Source organism: Protopterus annectens, chromosome 7.part0, assembly GCF_019279795.1.
Source record: "Protopterus annectens isolate FY-2018-M chromosome 7.part0, PAN1.0, whole genome shotgun sequence".
Lineage (NCBI taxonomy): Eukaryota > Metazoa > Chordata > Ceratodontiformes > Protopteridae > Protopterus > Protopterus annectens.
In genome coordinates this window covers 1,407,851,589-1,407,871,828 of record NC_056739.1, presented here as the reverse complement: position 1 = coordinate 1,407,871,828, position 20,240 = coordinate 1,407,851,589, and the positions used below count along the sequence as shown (strand labels likewise).

Genomic DNA, 20,240 nt, shown 5'->3' with positions numbered 1-20,240 from the left:
GAAGATACCTCAGATTTATTGCTGGCTCAATGCATTACCAGTTTTCTGCACTGCCCTTTGGCTTATCTACTGCGCCCAGGGTCTTCACAAAATGCCTGGCACCAGTGATTGCATTTTGCAGACAAAGAGGAATACAAATATATCCTCACTTGGATGACTGCCTTATTCAAGCAGAGAACAAGGACATTTTACTACAGCATCTGGCGTTTGTAAAAAGAGTACTAACAGGTCTAGGGTACACAGTAAACGAAAAGAAATCAAAACTCGTACCCTCTCAAGAGATAATATTCCTGGGTGCAAGCTTAAATATAACTGCCCAGATGGCTTATCTCACACCAGACAAACACAGACAACTGACTATTTATTTCAAAATGCTGACAACAACTACCCAGTTATCTACAAGAAAAAGTCTGCAGGCTTTGGGCTTCATAGCATCTTGCATTCTGCTAATTCCATATGCAAGACTGCATATGAGGAAACTTCAATGGTATCTAAAAAGTGTTTGGACTCAACATTGCCACAGCCTGGAAACAATAATTACTCTCATTCCCTGCCTGCAACAGGAGTTTTGATGGTGGGCAAAAGCCTATCACCACAACATGGGACAGCCATTCACCTTGCCCACAGCCAGGCAGACATTGACAAGCGATGCATCAGATTATGCTTTGGGGACCCATATGGCAGAAAGATGTATTCAGGGCACATGGTCCGCAAGTCAAATGCATCTACATATCAATCAAAAAGAGATGCTAGCTGTTCAGAACGCCCTGACAGCCTTCAAGGATCTACTTCATCCAGGACAACTACTGATAAGGACGGACAATACTACAGTTATGTGGTACATAAACAAGCAGGGAGGCACACATTCCTACCCTCTCTGCAGACTAGCCATGAACTTGTGGGACACAGCATTGACTTACCAAGTACATCTGCAAGCACAATTCCTGCCAGGAAGGACAAATACTCTGGCAGATGAATTAAGCAGAAACCTAATGGATCCCCACGAGTGGAAATTGGATCCACAAGTCTTCACCATGATAACAAGGAACTGGGGATGCCCGGACATAGACCTATTTGCCTCCCCTCACAACTACCAACTACAGAAATTCTGCACAAGGACATATCACAAGCAAGCATGGAAAGTAGATGCTGTATCTTTCAGCTGGAAAGACCTAACAGTATATGCTTTTCCTCCTCTACCTCTCCTCCCCAAGGTACTCCTCAAGGTAAAACAAGAGAAACCAAAAATTATACCGATTGTCCCAGACAGGCCCCGCCAGCACTGGTACCCAATCCTAAAGAGCTTGTCTCAATGCCCAGCTTGGACATTACCTCAAATTCCTCACTTATTGACCCAACAAGACAATCAAATACTGCACAGCCAACTCAGGACCTTAAACCTGGTAGCATGGCGGATAATGTAGACAGTCAAGGCACACCTCTCTCTAAAGCAGTGATGGATGTTATTTTGGAGGCCAGGAGGCCTAGCACCAGAAAATCTTATGCAGAAAAATGGAAGGGATTCTGTGCTTGGAACCAGGCACAAGGTTTTGACACGATTGTTCCAAATATTCCTCAGATTTTGCAATACTTAACTGAGATGCTTGATAAAGGCCTTTCTTTTTCATCAATTAAAATTCATGCCTCTGCCATTTCAGCTCATTACAATACAGAACCACCTATTTTTTCTCATCCATTACTAAAGCTGCACCTCAGAGGGGCCAAAAATGTAAGACCTCCAATGAGATCACCAATACCTGCATGGGACCTCAACTATGTCTTGGAAAAACTCACACTGCCTCAGTATGAACCAGCCTCTGCAACTGATATTAAATTCCTATCCTGGAAAATAGCTCTACTCCTAGCAATAACCTCTGCTAGACGAGTCTCAGAGTTACAGGCACTCTGTGGCTGTGGAACCTTTTATCATTTTTCATCCTGACAGGGTTTCTCTGCGGACAAACCCTACATTTATGCCTAAGGTAGTGTCCAGTGTGGCCCTTAACCAAACAATTCATTTGCCTACCTTCTATCCAAACCCACAGAATAAGGGTGAGAGAATCCTGCATTCTTTGGACATTCACAGACAGCTACGCTTCTACTTGGACAGAACCAAAGCTTTCAGAAAGACTGAACAACTTCTAGTGGCATATGCTTCAGGATCACAAGGAAAGCCTATCGCAAAGCAGACTATTTCAAAGTGGAAAGGTCACTGCATTTGTTTCTGCTATTCACAGTATGGCAAATCAGTGCCTAAGGGCATTAGGCCACATTCAACCAGAGCAGCAGTCACTTCAGCAGCCTTCCTCAGAGGAGTACCAGCCAAAGACATCTTAGAGGCTGCAACTTGGAGTTCAGTGAATACTTTTACAAACCACTATCATTTATCTCTCTACTCTAAATCCAGGGCAGGATTTGCCATTGCAGTTCTGCAGGGCCTGATAGCCTCTCCTAATTCTATTTAGCACCAGCCTCCCAACCTTAGCTTTAGGATTCAACCCAACTGTAATGCCTGCAACAGTGAAACACGATGAACATAGTACAGTTGTGTACCTACCATAAATGTAGATGTTCGAGTGTATTCACTGTTGCAGTCCAGGTTACCCTTCCACCAACCCCCTTTTTCCTTTGCTGGAACTTATCTGTACTTCTCTATTCTATACTACCTATGTGGTGTATTTGCTTGTAGATGAAGGAAAAGTTGTTTTTTGTGCATGCATGCTCATTGGCATAATTTAGCCTACCATTTTAGGGGCACCTGACATCTGAGGCAAGAAAAACTGAAGAAAATGGCATCGGCTGCATCTTTTATACCTCTGGCACACTGACGTCAGGGAGGAGGCGACAGCAACCGACGTCGGATCTAGACTTTGGAATTCAGGCCAACTGCAGGTAGCCTGCCAGCAGGATAACCCAATTGTAATGACTGCAACAGTGAATACACTTGAACATCTACATTTATGGTAGGTACACAACTGTACTTTCCTCCACCTGACATTGACCAAACAGCAGTGTAAATTCCAAGTATGCTGCAATAAGTCGTATTTAGCGTACACAGCTGTCCGGTCAGCAGGTCATTGAAGCTGGCTTTCTAATTACATGTACTGGTATGTTTTGTTGCTCTGTGCCAAGTGTAAACAATGTAATGGTGAAAATTAGTTTATCTGTCATCTAAGGTCTCTCTGTTCTGATAGATTTTAAAATAAACTTACTGACAGAAAAAATATCACAGCTAGTCTGTAAGATCTTGTCTCACATTTCGCTTTGTTTTCTAGTTTAAAAGGAGGACATTTTAAAATTAATAATGATGTGTACTCTACTTTCTAGGTCTTCCTTAGAAATAAAATTACCTGCAGGTTACTCTCCTATGGTCAGTATCATTAAAGGGGACTGTAATTAAATACCACAAAAGCAAGTCCTGTAATAAGATATCTTCAAGTGAGAACTTGCAAAAAATGGTTGGTTTAAGTCACCACCTTCAAACTCATTATGAATTATACATTAAGGATACATTTACATCAATTATATTGTTTTTCGGTGCAGGACAACCATTTGTTATCTAGTAGTATTACACCAGATTGTTCTGGTTCATGTAAGTTTTACTGCAAAGCCTTTTTTCTTTCCAATTTGTTTTATTCACAGGTGATGATAATCTGTAAAAAATATTGTATCAGAATGGTATCTTTTTAAGAAGCGTTAATGTTAATGTTGATATGGAACATTTATTTTTGGTACTGTACATATTTTTCTAATGTCTGGAATCAGTGAATTGTTAATCTTGTCCTCTAAAGGATTTTGCCATTGCCTTGTGTGTTACTAATGTTAGTCATAGACTGTATGCGCTTTTATCAGATGATTTATACCAAAGTATATTACTACTATGTTGACAGATGTCCAGTCCATTACACTGAGTTTACTCTGATTACTGATAAAGCCTTGAGAGCCTATAAATTAGTCTTAATGTATGATATACTATCTGTAGACTGGAAGTCTGCTTAAAAACAGTCCTGTGCATCTTTTCTATGTAAACTTTATTTGTGATATCAACAAGCATTCCTCATTTACCTAGTAAGTTAGTTATTAATGCATTTACTTATCTGTTTGATGAGTTTTCTTTCGTATTAGTCATATTAATGATTAACTGACACAATGTGTAATTCTTATCGGAACTGTTTTTGGGAGATTTTTACTGACACAATGCATAATTGTTATGGGAGCTGTTTTGGGGTGTTTTTTAGTGGAAGTGGGTTGTTTTATTTGAATAATTAGCTTTGCATACTGAACATGATATTATCTTATCTAGTTTTTGGTTATATATATAACAATAAATGCTAATATAAAAGCTGTTAGTGAAAGGCCCATACTTGCAGATGTGATCTGGTTTCATTGTTCCTTCTGTATGTATGTATGTTTTTATTTCTTGTGTGCAGATGGACCATTCATCACGAACATGACGTGGCAATAATTTACTAACCATTTTCTTTTGAATATTTACTGTATTTCATTTATCACGTTAAGTTAGCTGGACCAAGGCTGTTTTTCATTCAATGTGTAAAGCACCATTGTTCAGTCTGCCATAATATGCAGCCAGCTTTTGTTCCTTTAAGAGTCAGCAAGTGTGTGTGTGTGTGTGTGTGTGTGTGTGTGTGTGTGTGTGTGTGTGTGTGTGTATGTATATATATATATATATATATATATATATATATATATATATATATATTTTTTTTTTTGTTTTGTTTTTGTTTTTTTTGTTTTTCTAACCTCTGTCGTTCCTATTTGGTGTCTTTTTCTTTCTTTTGTAAAGTACAAATGTTTGCTTTAATCATTACAAATGAGCATTATCTTACTCTATAGTATGGATTACTTGCATGATTATTCTAGTGCTGGGTTACCTTTCAGAACCAATCTTTCTACCACAAGGGAAATACCTTTGCTGTGTTTTGATTTATTCTTTTGTATTCCAAACTGATATGCCAGCCAGTTTTAGTCTGTTGTGAAATGCTGGTTACATATCCTATGTTACTTTTTTGATTGATATATTACAAATATGTGATCTAATTTGGGATTTTCGTATAATACAGCAGTAATTCAAACCTTAGTCAGATACAGCTGTCTCATTTCTTACTAGGTATCCAAAACAGTCTGTGAGATTACCAATATTGCAATGTACCACTCATCAGAATGGTTTGGAATGGTACTTGAATGTCATAAAATGGTCTTACATAAAAAAAAAAAACAGAGCAGTATTACTGAAGGAGCAGATATTTGTATTGGTTATACTGGTGGCAAAATTAAATTCTGAACTTAAAATAATGACAGCAAAAAAATGGTATGACTTTTATGGCTGAGAAATGAAAATAGCTGGAAATCTACTATCGTAAAAGTGGTTCCTTGCTGCTGAAGTCACAGAAGTTAGACAGATTTAGGAGGTAAGATGCATTTCTTCCAAAGAATATGTTTCCTTCAAACTTAATATTATTAAGCTAAAGAGGAGAAGGAGAGTGAGAGAGAGAAATAAACTGATGGGCGGTAAGAAAATTTAAAGAATTCTGTGTAGATTTAGATGTTTGATGGAACTGAGTGAGATGAATTGAATCACCTCTCAGTCTGAAAACCTTGAACTTATAAATGGCCTTATACTGTAGGAGAAAGGCCATCAAACTCTAAAAATTGCAACAGCTTAGAGAGCATAGTACACCTATGTAAGTTTCTGCTGCTGAGGGAATCTCTGGTTTTGCCATGTGATGGAGCTCTGCAGGAAGTTTAATATGTCTCCAGTTATGAATGGTGCATTTTGTGTGTTTGTATAAGACTTGGATGAGTGTGTGATTGAGGTCATGGGGATATGCAATGTAATGCTCCTGAATTGCCTTTTAGTTCCAAATAACATCTGTGGAATGCTGCTCAGTCACCACTGTTCTCTTTGTACTGGGTGTAAACCTCTTACAGTACCATAACCCTGATCACACAAAGTTTGCTATGGCTTCTGGTTGGAACTGCAGTAGGAGGGCAACTGAGCATACTGATGTGATTACAAATGCCCAGTAATGCATTCGTCAACCCACTACTCTGAGGAATGCCCAATTCTCCCTTCATAGGTCATTATATCCCAGTCTGACAACAATGCGTCTGGTTGTACAGTGAATGAAGTCCTAATAAGTTGAATCCTACTTACTTGTGTTTAGACTTTTACACCGTAACGGCATCTGTTTATCTACTTTTTGACTGAGTAAGTCATTGGACAAAGGTCTCAGATCAGCCTGAAATGAGATATTCTAATTAATGACTTTTAAACTATATACTGAAGTGAAGCAAATTAAACTCCACATTGTCTTAGCTGCACTTATTCATGGCATCTGAGGAAGAGAGGCTCTACTTGAGGATGTCCCTGTTTAGTTAGGGTGCAGATAATATACTTTTTTTGTGGCGTCTGCACCTTGACGGATATACTGACATAGAAGTGCCAGTGGAAACCAAGGTTTTCCATGTTGGGATATGTAGTGTTACTGGAAACCATAAGCCTGTCTTCAGGTAGGCTTACTACAAATATGAGAACAGAGTAGTAATGCTATAGCTTTGCCTTGACTTGACAGTACAGTACTGTACTGTACTGTATGATCGTGAAATACTGAATACTTCTTGATTTTTACTGGAAACCTAGTTCTGTGATGTTTTTTCCATGTCTCTGTGGTTTAACATATATATATATATATATATTTTTTTTTTTTTCAGCCAGAGAATCTGCTTTATACATCAAGGGAAACAAATGCTGTTCTGAAACTTACTGACTTTGGATTCGCCAAAGAAACAACGGTACAAAATGCCTTGCAAACTCCCTGTTATACTCCATATTATGTCGGTGAGTACAAAATATAAATGACAGTGATACATCTTCTACATTAGTTCATTCAGTTTTTGAAAGATTCATACAACAGAATGCTTTCAATTTGGTGAAACTTCAGCTGTTCCTTAGTACTTTCATACAGAGTAACAACTCCAGAAGCACCCACATGTTTCAGCATACTACAGTGAATGTCTGAAAATAGCAGACTGTTCTTTGGCATTTCCAAGCATCCCCAAATGACAGAATGGCATAAATATGTATGAATTTTCTATACACCTGAAGCATTTAGGTACAACCAGACACTTTATCATTTCATCTCCCTTTCCCACTCACTAGTATCATCATTGATTTTGCTGCCTTTGTATCATTTCCAAACACATTCCATTAATTTTTCACTTTGGAGTCATGTGCAACCTTTCCCAGGCTACATTTAGAATACTCTGACACAATGAAATGTTCTTCAGGTTGGGATGCTTCTGCACTGGCCCAGTAATCAAAGAGCCTCAATTCTCACCACTAGCACCAGTGAGAGACATGCACATTGAGAGGATGACAAGTACACACACAGTAAAGTACAATTTCCCTTAAGAGCACACAGAGATCACAGTCAGTCTTGGGCTGGTTTCTCTCTCTTTATCCAGATCCCCAATAAGACTCTCCACTGGCACAGCTATAGGGTTAAGATCTCATCCAAGTGGTCAAGCCAAAACCTCCAGCAGCCTCTCGGTCCAACCAGTGCTTCTTGTCCCTGCCTCGTGATTTGATTTATATACAAACACACAGACACTCCTGGAGAAGGCTGGCACAGAGTCACTAGCTATCCCCCCTTCTGCCCAGACTATAAGGTACTACCAGCTGCCACCAACCACACTTATCAGCTACTACAAGGCTCTTCCCAAAGGGTGACCAGTTCTACTGTACAATGTTTCTGTTATCCAAATGGTACATGTGACCAAATTTTTAAGGCTGTTTATGAGTGGCATATACAGTATCACCAAATACATATGCAAGTACTCTAAGAGCTTAAATATCTCTAAACAAACTAGCCACGATTAAAAGGTTTAAATATATTTAATAATAAATAATAAAAGCACAAGACAATACTCAACTCAGTACAGTGGCAACAGGGTACAGAATCACAGGAAATCCTTTAAACAACATTGCAGGATAGTCTTGCATAAATACAGAAAACATATAGACTAATCTTACTATATCCCTATATGTCTCTAAGAGAGATACAATGATCTAAGTCTTACTTACAGAGCAAGGCAAATACAAGTGCTGAGTGGATATTTACAGGTCCAGAAACAAATGTAAAATGCAGCGACTCACTCTCTGAGATAGTTCTTAAATTACTATCAAACATTTCTGCTGAGTTATCTCAGATGACATCATTCTTGTCACCTCTGCCTTTAGTTTCCAGGCTAACAGAAACTTAAATGTTACCACCCCTGTGTCAAAAATACTTATCTGTTAGAAGCTTGCCAGGAACTGAAGTTGTAAAACAGTTGCACACTTTTACCTTTGAAACCTGTAATTGTTTCTGTCTCCAGACAATAGAAAGAATTTCTAGCTGCAGACATTCTGTCTTCTAGCTGCAGTAAACGTAAAACTCTTTACTTGTCAACTCATTTTCTTAGAGTTTTGCAAGTTAACTCTCTTCTTTTCCAGTAGGGTACACTGTGGTTACATTCTTGAAGCTCAGCACATAACATAGAGTTTTCTTACGTTTAGGTTCATAGGTGTGTACTAGGCTAATGGCTCTGGAACCTACATAAGCCTAGCCCAAGAAGATTCCCTGGCATCATGCTGCCAAAAGTTAGTTCCCAGTGCCCCTGTCAAGCAAGGCCACTGAAGTGATCCCCAGGGTGATCTTCCTATTGCCCATTCACTCATCAAGATGTCTCCTAAAGAGGGGCAGTAAAGGGCTCTGCTTGACGTGAATGGGAAGCTTGTTCCAGAGTATGGGAATTCTCTGCATTAGGAACCTGTCCATCCAGCATGTTCTTTTTATTGTGGTAATGAGGATTAGGTCCCTGGAGCGTATGACACGGAGGGATTGGGATTTCTTTAGGTATAATGTATCTAGCAGCTCTATGTCAAACATGGCTTTGTAGGTCAAACAGTGATCACCTCTAAGTAGGCAATAAGAGACATAGAGTATAGCTGGAGTTTTTTGAGTCTGTCCATATAGGGCATGTGTCTAAGTCCTAAGATCCTCTTAGTGAGGTATTTTTGTGGCCTTTCCAGTTGTTCTAGGTGTCTACTGAGGTACATACCAAATGGGGCATTGTATTCTATAATAGGTCTAATGAGGGACAAGTAGAGACGGAGTATGACCTCTTCCTTCCTGGATGAGAAACCTTTTGTAATGAGCTGTGCCACATAGAAGGACTTTCTGACTACAGTGGCAATGTGGTTATCAAAGGAGAGGTTGCTGTCAACCTGTGTCCTCAAGTCTCTTATCACACCTTCGGTGTTTAGTGGACTACCGCCTATGTGGTAGTTCATGGGCACCAAATTTTTCCAAAAGGGATTGACAGTGCACTTTTTGGCACTGAGTATAAGCCCATGGTTCTGGCATCAGTCATTGGTGTCAGTGAGGCCTTTTTGTAGAATGTCTACATCAGTTGGAGAATCAATAATGGCTCCCAGTTTCCAATCATCTGCAAACTTGGTCAGCCAGTGTCCCTTTGTGTTGGCTTGAACTTCAGAGAAGTAGATGCCAAACAGGAGAAGACCTAGGACCGATCCCTGTGAGACACCACTTGTAACTGGTCAGTAGTCAGATTTGGAGTCCGCTACTTACACAGTGTGGGTTTTATCAGTGAGCCAGTTGGCAACCCATCTTATGACATAGGGGTTTATGCCTAGTTTAGTGAGTCTATCTGTGATTCCTGAGTGAGGGATGGTGTTGAAGGCCTTGGCAAAATCAAGGTAGGCTGTGTGAACTACCTTGTCCTCATCCACAGCTCTGGTGACAGACTCGAAGAAGTCTATCAGGTTGAGCAGGCATGATCTACCTTTCACAAACCCAAACTCCATGCAGTCTAGAGTTTGGAGATTCCCTAAAGGCTTATTTATAAAGTCCAGGATGATGCGCTCCATAGCCTTACATATCAAACCTCATCAGACTAATGGGGCGGTAGTTCCCAGGGTCTGTAGTCGCTCCCCCTTTGTGGAGTGGGATGACTGTAGCAGTGCTCCATTTGGTAGGAACACAGCCTGAAATGAGGCAGTGTTTGAACAGGATACTCAGGTGTGGTGCCAGTTTACTTTGTAATTCATATAGAACACAGCCAGGGATATTATCAGGTCCCATGGAAGCTGTATTCTTAGCTTTGGACAGTGCGGTTTTTACCTGTGTAGCTGTGATAATAGGGGCTTGGCATTCCTCAGGTATTCTGATAGAGCCTTTAGGGGGTGAAGGGGGGTAAAGTTCACACTTATCCTGTTGGCCAGTAAGTTGGCAATATCATTTATTTCTGTATATGTATTGCCATTGTGCTGTAACTCAGAAAGATCTGAGTATTGTCATGTAGAGCCTTGACAAAACTATAGAATGCCTTGTGGTTGTCTTTAGAATCTGCAGCAGTTTTGTTTTCATGGCTAGCTTTAGAGGATTTAATGATGGATCTCAGTTTTTTGCTGAGGCTAACAAGGGAGTTTTTCCAGTCCTGGGAATTCACCCTTTTCTGCAACAGTTTTTTCCTTCTGTTGTAGAGTTTGTTTATGGTGGGAGACCACCAGATTGGCTTCCTTTTTTTGGAGAAGAACGTCTTGGTTCTGTGTGGTATGGCCCGTTTGTTTCATGCACTTGTGTATGTGCTCATACAGTGCATTGTTGTATGATTCAGCAGTCATGCACTTGTTTTCCATTTGCATGGGTGTCATGAAGTTAGCCACCTCTCTTTTTAGAAGCCCAAAATTGGCTTTGGAGATGTTTTTTACGGCAATTTCCTTTGGGGGGGGGGTAGAAATCCATGGTGATTAGCTCGTGGTCAGATTTGACCAGGGACGAGTTGATTACTGGTGTAGAGCAACGGTCGCCCATGTTAGGGATGACCAGGTCAAGGATGTTTCTACCCCTGGTGAGGGTAAGAATGAGTTGGTCCAGGGCATTGGAATTAATGAATTCCAGAAAAAGTTGAGCAAGCATGCTGGTAAATCAGTAATTTTCCCAGTTAATTGAGGGGTAGTTAAAGTCTCCCAGTATAAGGGCATTGGGTTGTACCCTAATATTTTCCAGTGTGTTTGGGAATGTGGAGTGGGAGTCTTGGGACATGGTGGGGGATCTATAGCAGGCTACAACGTGGATTGCAGTTTTACCCAGTGTTAGTTGTACCTGAAGTATTTCTGATGTGTTATGTTAGGCTACTAGTCTGGAAGTGTGCATATCCTTTATGAATATGGAGACACCACCGCCATTAGTGCTTCGGTCCAGGTTTATGGGCCGAAAGGTGTGGTATGAATTATAGCCTGGTAGTGCTGGGGTGCTCTCCGGAGCCTTGAACCAGGTCTCGGTCACTGCACAGATGTCAATGTTCTCCACTTTTAAGGAGTGCTTCGAGCAAGTGCATTTTGAGATTTAGACTTCTAGTGTTAAGTGGCATAATCCTTAGATTTTGTTTACTTGTAGCTGCTATGGTGGCAACTTTGTCTTAAGGACATTGCCTAAAAAAAGCATTATAAGACAAACATACAAATCATATTACTATTCACCAATGACATAGAATTATTTACAAAATTCTAGCTAGCTGGGCTGGCAGCCTTCACAACCCCCCCCCCCCTGCCCCCGAGAACTCAAGCTAGTTTTTCTAGTGACCCTTGACTTGAGAAATGTTGCTTGAGAGGGTTGAGCCTGTCTGGGAATACCTTACCCCATTCCCTGTCTTGAGACCCCATCTATATTGGCATTACTAACCCCACTGCAGTGCTGCACTGTCATATCATATGCTTACTGTCATAGGCTCCACGTTAGTAACTTGGTATTTTGCTGGCTGGCTCCATGTAACCATGTTAAGGGATTGTGGTCTGTAACTACAGTGAATTTTCCTTGATACAGATAAGGCTGAAGTTTCTGCAGTGCCCACACTATAGCTAGACATTTCTTTTCTACAACTGAATAGCATTCCTCCCTGGGTTGGAGCCTACGACTGAGATAAACCACTCTGTGCTTTTCTCCCTCTGAAGACATCTGACTAAGTACAGCCGCCACCCCATGGTTTGAAACATCCACCTGCACAACAAATGCTTTGCTATAATCTGGACTGGCTAACACAGGGGGTCCTCCCAAAGCTCCTTTAAGCTTCTGGAATGCCTGCTCACATGCTGGGGTTCACACTACCTTATCTGGCCTGTTTTCCTTTGTCAGTTCTATGAGGAGAGCAGCTATGGTACTATAACTGAGGACAAACTTTCCGTAGTACCCTGCTGTCCCTAAAAATGCCCTCATCTGCTTTTTTGTAACAGGTGCAGACCATGCCTGAATGGCTTCCACTTTGTTAGGTTCTGGCCTGATCTTACTACTTCCCACTCTATGTCCTAAGTAGGAGACCTCTGCCATACTCACCTGACATTTGCTGGTCTTAATGGTCAACCCTGCCCTCTGTAGTCAGAGCCTCACAGAGGAGATCAGTCACCAGATCTCTCTCAGGCTCTAGCAATCCACTGCAGATGCTCAGCACAAGGGCCTCCCTATCATGGTAAGGTTTCATCATGTTAACATGGTAGAATTTGTGCCTCTGACTCCTGCCTAGCAGTTCTACCATGTAGTTAACATCAGTTACCTTTCTTACCACATTGTAGGGTCCCTCCCAAGCTGCTTGCAGCTTGTTGTTTCTGACAGGAATTAGACCCATTACCTGCTGCCCTACAGCATACTCTGTAGCTCAAGCATTCCTGTCATACCAGACCTTTTTCTGCTGTTGGGCTTCTGCCAGGTTCTGGGCCAAGGCCATGAGTTCCTTGAGCCTTGTCCTGAGGTTTAGGAAATATGCCACAACAGACTGCTTGTGAGGTTCACACTCACCCTCCCACTCATCTCAAATTAAATCTAGAGGTCCCCTCACACTATGCTCATACAGCAACCCAAAGGGTAAAAAACATGTGGATTCCTGAGGAACCTCACTGTAAGCAAACAACAGACAGGGGAAATATGTGTCCCACTCCCTCTTAAACTGGTCTGCCAATGCCCGTGGCATGGACTGGATTGTAGAGTTTAACCTCTCAACAAGACCATTAGTGTGGTGATGGTAGGGAATTGTCTTCATGTGCTTCACCCCACAGTACTTCCACAGACAAGCCAGCAGGTCTGACATGAAATTGGCACCTCTGTCAATCAGTATTTCGTTTGGGAAACCTACACTGCTGAAAATCTCTAACAAGGCATTTTGCACTTTTTCTACCCTCAATGGAGGACAGAGCCACTGCCACAGGGTATCGTGTAGCATAACCCACTACCACTAGGATATACTTTTTCCCTGTGGAACTTGGGGTACTCAGAGGGCACACAATGTCCATAGCTACCCTCTGAAATGGCTCCTCAATCACAGGCAAAGGCATCAAAGGAGCTCTCACCTTGTCTCCTGCATTGCCTACCTTTTGGCACTGTTTACAGGTCCTGCAGTACCCTGTTACATCTCTGGAAATTCCAGGCTAATAGAAGTTCTGCATAATGCATCTCTTTGTATGTTTTATGCCCATATGACATGCAAAGGGAATATCATGGGCTATGGCAAGAAGTGCCAGATGGTAGGCTCTAGGCACTACCAACTGCTGTACCCTCTCACCTTCTAGTCCTCCCTCAGGGGTCCACTCTCTATACAGTAACCTTTTGTCCCAGTATACAGATTCCCCCCTCCCTTGAGAATCAGGGGCCTCACTAGCTACCTGCCTCAAGCCTTGCAATGCAGGGTCTAAGAGCTGATCCTGTCTCAACTCTCTCTTTGTAACCCTTCCCAGTTTCCCTTCCACAGGAAGTCTGGCATCATCTGACAATGGTGCATCACTGTCAACCTGGGTACTACTACTCACCTCTGCCTTTGCAGTCACTCTGTGCAAGGGAACATCAGTACCCACAAGCAGCTGTGGCTCACCTTCAGTCTCACTGCCACAGTGTAGCTTCCTCCCTGAAGTAACCACCTCACCAGTCCTGGCTGCAAGTATGCTGTTGGTTTGGGTCTTGCCCAGGCTACCAGACCCACATGCCTGTCTCCAAGCCTGACTACATGTAACTGCATGAGTGCATGGTACTGCATTATCAAAATCATTCCCTATCAGGACATCTGCAGGCATATCCTCAAACACACTTACTTGCTGATTTCCTTTTCCACCCTCCCAGTCAAGGTAAACCCTAGCCAAAGGTATTTGGAATGGGGTCCCTCCTAAAGCTCTAACTGGAGTAGATTGCCCAGGCAAGTAGTGCCCCTTTATAACCACTGCAGGCTTTACACTGGTTATGTCAAAGGCTGTGTCTCTCTTAGCAATCGCCTCTTTGCCATTCACTGCAATAGGATATAAGCTCTTGTGGTAGTTTGGTACCCTTGTTGTCCCACGACAACCTACTGTTGGCATTTTGTCTTTCCCACTTACTTTCTCTCTCTGCTTTTGTTCTCCACCTTGCCTCCCTGGACATCCGTATGCCACATGGCCCCACTGGTTGCATTCAAAACATTTAACCCTAGGCCATGGATGTGTACCTGGACTAGTGGCTTCCCCTGCTATTGGCAGATTCTGTACTGCCCACCATGGGTTCCTTTAGACCCATGAGCAGTACTGGAAGCCTTTTCCTGTGCAGTGATGCCCTGAATGCTAGGTATAAGTCTTCCTTCTTCCCAACTCATCTGTAGTAGCACATTGTCTACCAGCTAACCAGATCCTCATGTCCTCAGGCAAAATGTTAAGGGCTTGTTCCCTCACCAAAGGGTCTGCCAGCCCCTCAAAAGTGGTGAACTGACATCCAGTCACCCACCTGTGAAAATAAGTGCTCAGTGTAGCAACACATTCACACAAACTTTCATCTGTGCTCACAAAACTTTTTCCTACACATTTCAGGTGTTAGCTTAAACAATTCTAACAAACAGTTTCTAACAACAGTGTAGTTAAAACAGTAATTGTAAGACATTTTAGACAGCAAAGTTACAGCTTTACCATGGAGTAATGGGGTCAGGAACCATACCCAGAGCCTTTGGTCAACATCATACTGTTTACATACCCTCTCAAATATATGAATGAAACTATCAAAATTATCCCCCTCTTTAAACTGTGGAAGAAATGTACTGACTTTTGTGCTTCTGGGGTCCAGTTACTCCCTTCCCCTTTACCTCCTTGACTCTGGTGAAGAGTCAGCATCTCCTTCTCATGCTGCATCTGCCTCTCCTTTTCCTCAGCTTCCAGGCATAGCAGTTTCTCATTCTCCTCAGCCTGCAACCATTGCTGTTTCTCATGGTCCTCACTCTCTAGATGCCTCAGTCTCTCAGCTGCTTCTATTTCCAAACTCTTGGCCTCCAACTCAAGTCTCTTTAGCTCCAGATGGATTCTTAAGTCCTCTGTAGAAAGGTTGAGCTGTCCATTCTCTGAATGTGGTACATCTCCGCTGCCAGTCTGATTGCCTTCCTGGTTGCTGTTTTCTGATGCAACTGTGACTAAGGCTGCAATTGGGTCTGCATTAGTCAGGTTTCCATGCATCAGTCCCCTAGCCTGGCACATCTCAGCCAGCTGCCTCTTTTTCAGCTTTCCGTACTCCTCTTCTGACATGCTCCCCTCTCTCCCTGACTAACTAAGCTAACAAAAGAAATAAAACAATTGTGATCTGAACTCTGAGTATTCACTGAGTGGCTGATTTAGAGTACAAAAACACCTTCAGTGATCTATACACAAGCTACAAGAATTCACTCTACCCACACCAGTACAAGCCAATTAGTATTTGCCAACCAATTAATATGTAGTGTGGATATCCCACCACTGCCAAACAATTAATATGTGATGCCCTGTGCACTGCCCCAGCAATCAAGAAGCCTCAATCCTCATCACCAACACCAGTGAAGGGTGCCCATATAGGGAAAGAATAATAAATACACACTCAGTAAAGTACAATTTCCCTCAGGAGCACACAGAGATCACAGTCAGTCTGAGGTTGGTTTCTCCCATTCTCTTCAGGTCCCCAATAAGACTCCCCACTGACACAGCTATAGGGTCCAGATCTCAGCCTAATGGGCAAGCTAAAACCTCCAGCACCCTCTGTGTCCAACCAGTGCTTCTTGCCCCTGGCCACGTAGCTGACACACACACACACTTTGAGATAAGAGTTATATTCAACCACGCAGGCACTCCTGGAGAAGGCTGGCACAGGTTCTCCAGCTGTGCCCCTTTTACCCAGACTATACAGTAGTACCACTTGCCACCACCCACTAATATTTATCAGCTAGTCAAAGGCCCTTATTAAAGGGTGTCCAATTATTACTGTGCAATATTATTATCCAAATGGTACGTGTGACTGAACAGCAAAGCTTATTTGGAGTGAATTGGTACAGCATCACTGTATACAAACAATGTACTCTTACAGCTTAAATTATCTCTACACAAAACAGCCACAGTTGAATACTTTTTACTACACAGTGCTAGTCAAGAGTTCAGAGATCACAGAGAAATATTTAAAATAATACAGTAGAAAAGATCTGACATCACAGAAAAACAAAGTAGTCTAATCTTTCTATTTCCTAGCTATTTCTAAGAGAAACACTAAAGTCTAAGATTCTACTTACATATAGATACAGGCAGAGTGGTGAGATGGATGTTCTCAAGACAAATGCTCTAATGCACTCATTCTTTCTGTCCTTAAATTGATAACACAGTACCACTGATTAATTTCAGATTACATCATTTCTTTCTGGTTCCCAGGGTAACAGACTCACAGAGGTTAATAGCCCCTGTGATCTTGAAGCTGGTCAGGAACCAGAACAATATTCTATCCATTAACTCTGTCCTCAAAACAATAGGCAGAATTCCTTCATCAAGACATATCAGCTCCGAATTTTGACATCAGACAGTCATAAAATGCTTGACTTAGCTTTCTTACAGCAGACTGCACTGTTGTTACATTTTTTGCAGTTCAATATCCAATGCAGTCTTTTCACATTTAAGAGAACAAGCCTGTGGCTTACATTAATATTTACACATTACAGAATTATCTACAGAATTCTATCTGGCTAGGCTGGCAGCCTTTACCTATCTTCACAAAAGGATACCACTATTAAGTAGAGTATGAGAGAAGTTACTTTATATGTAAAGCTTAACTTTATATCTCAGTGCATGATGCTTTTGTGGGTTTATATCATTAGTTCAAACACACAAGTGTCCGAACGCCGAAATATCGAACTGGGAAGTTCAAAATGTAAAAATAGCAAAGCCGCAAAACACCCAATTTTTTCCCAGGGAAAGAATTCAGTGGGCCGTTTCTGTGGCTTCGCTATTTCCTCCACTGTGGTGCGATCTCGGAGTTGGTATATTTAAGTGGCGGATGCAGGGGGCACAGCGCCCCACATTAGTAATAGTCTGAAGTGTGCGTGTGTTTTTTTGTTGTGTATCGGAACAGCGATTTTTTACCCTAGAAAACAAAATTTCTGTTCTGAGCGTTCGAAGTTCTTACATTTCGAACTTCTGGGTTTGACATTTATATAGTCAAATGTTTGACAGTTCGACTATGTGATCTAAATCCGCTTTGGTTGTGTCCCATTGATTGTGCAGAGTGGATCTTCCCTTGTGGTGCACTTTTCCAGCAGCATTGCCCCAGCTGGTGTTCTACTTACTGATATCATTTCTTCTTTGTCCTGTGGGTCCATGAGTGAGTCAAAGTAATCCATGCTAGAGTGTAACACATTTGTCATGCAGCTGCCCTTCTGGTATCATTTGGTGTGTATCCCATACAAAAACATCATTATGACATACCATCTTCAGTTGTTTTCTGTGCTTCTAAACTGAAGTCATTTGGTTGTGTTTATCATTAACATGTTCTTTGAATGATTATCTCTATACCAGATAACACTATTATACCACTGGATGTGTAGATTACTCCTTTTTCTTATATGTTTTATTTAAATGTCATACAAATGTACAGTTTTAACATATTACAAAAAAAATGTCCATCCTCTGAACAGTTTAGAGTTAACCTCAAAATAAGCCTGGAAGAGAAACAGCATAGATGTATCTATAGGCAAGATTGGATTAATGTACTGGCCACTGCAATGGTCAGTTTGTTTTAATAATAAAGATGTGTAATCCAAACAGCAGTCACAAGGTTGGAGGTGCTTACCAAGGCCACATAGTCCATAGCTCATCAGATGCAGTTGGTTCTACAAAGTAATGTACTTTTTTTTGGGAGAAGTATCAACAGTATAGTACAGTAAATTACTGAGGAAGATGTTCTGAAAGTAAACATGTGTTTGTCTATGTGTGCACATGTGTGTGAAGCAAGTTGAAATGCATTAATGTAGCCAGAATTTCTTACACTTGATGACAGTCAACAGGCAGGGATGTGCCCATTCAGAAGATCTTTGTTTTTGCATGGGACCTGTTTATGAATGAAAAAGATTGCCATTCAGCTGATTCCAGTTAAACAATCATCAGTCTGGCTTGTCAGAAAAAGTTAAAAGCATCAAGTAGTTGATGTCTAGAGCCGAATATTCTGAAACTTTTGCAGTTTTTGCTACAAAATTTCCATCTGTGTCAGAGGTATAGTCATATACTTTGGGGGAACAAGATAGGCCTTTACAGACATAAAGCTGCTTGATATTTTGACATTTGTCTCACAACAGCCATTTACAAGTGTAATTGTTCTGGCTGAGAGATGCAATAAAATAAGTTAGAAGATGTTATATCTAGAAATTATACGTATTTCTCAGAAACAATGTTGTATTTCTCTTATTTTAAATGTTATACTAAAAACACAGTTATGTGCAAACTGAAATCCATATGTTCCAGATACTGTTGTCTCCTTGTTTCAAAATGACTGTCTCGAATTGCTATTTAAAACTGTCCAAATATCTTGTCCTAATACTTGTGTAAGCAAATCTGAAAGTAATACTTTGATATTGGCATTTGTAAACAGGGTCAAATTAAGGTCATGATGTCCATTAAACATTGCCAGTCTATAACATTTCCAAAACAGTGAGTTTGAATTTTGTTTTTATTCAAGTATTTATATAGTATTTATATATTTATTTATTTATTTATTTATTTATTTATTTATTGTCATTTGATTAAAGGAAAAGTCTGACTGGGTAGAAGCCTCGGCTTAGGGAGAAAAGCTTGGAATTATTACAAAACATTTTAAGAACAGTAATTTTACAGTCTTCAAAAACAAAAACATTTGCAGTTTAAATAATTATAACAAATTAGACATAATATAAAAACATTGGCTAAAAATCGATACACATTATATGACAATCATTTAATATTTAGAGACATTTTAGACAGTTTGTAGAGAAATTAAAGCTAAGTTTGTGTAATATAAATAGGAATTGCAGTATGATGTGAGCTAAAAATAGGATTATGGCATATTTACAGAGAAAGTCAGGACAGAGAATTAGATAGCAGTAATGAAGTAAGTGAATAAGGAAGAGTAAGTGCGTATAAGGAATGAAAAGGTACTTGCTCACATTTAGCTATATAGTTTATCCTGGATATGAGCAATAACAGATTTTAGCTAGGAAGTCTTTCAGAGTAGTTTTGAAAGATGGGAGGGAAGGTATAGACCTGATGGATACAAGTAAGGGGTTCCAGGCCTTAGCAACAGTGTACAAGTACAGACAGTGCCTAGCAGATTTGCTAGGCTTGTAGACAGACAGGAGTTTTTGGTCACTCGATCGCAGTGACTGACTGGGAACATAGTTGTGTAGAATGTTTTTTAGTGCTAGAGAGGCAGATAGATGATATATAATTGTTTAGTTGGTAAGACGTGTATAAGTTAGTTGATGTAGCAGTTCTAACCAGTTTAGGTTTTTCAGTGCTGTACAGTGCTGGGTTCTGAAAGGGGTATGTGCTGCAAATTTAGCAGCTTTGTTACAGCATTGTTTGTGTTTTAATTTTTGTGAAGCCTGGAGGTTAAGAAGGATGGGAGAACCATAAAGAAAAATGGGGAAGACATACGTAGGGGCACGTATAGCTTTAATTGCACCAGTGAAATTTCTTTTAGCTCTGTAAAGCATCCCTAGTTTTTGATGAGTGTTTTCTTTTGCAATTTTTATATATGCAAGTCAAATGTAAAATTATAATCTACTATCACACCTAATAGTTTACTATGAGAAGTGACTTACTTCATTGGTTGTATTATCAAGAGAGAGGACTTAAAATTTTGTTTTTTCATGATAGAGGGATCTGGGGAAAAAATAGTAGTTTG

At 40.8% G+C, this 20,240-nt stretch overlaps 1 protein-coding gene across 1 annotated transcript in view; it reads left to right on the top strand.

Moving 5' to 3' along the window:
• MAPKAPK3 (MAPK activated protein kinase 3) overlaps positions 1-20,240 on the top strand; it is an 803,022-nt gene that overhangs the window by 545,683 nt on the left and 237,099 nt on the right. The window contains exon 5 of the mRNA XM_044077994.1: positions 6,733-6,859. Coding sequence (XP_043933929.1) covers positions 6,733-6,859 — 127 coding nt within the window. The remainder of the gene's footprint in view (positions 1-6,732; positions 6,860-20,240) is intronic.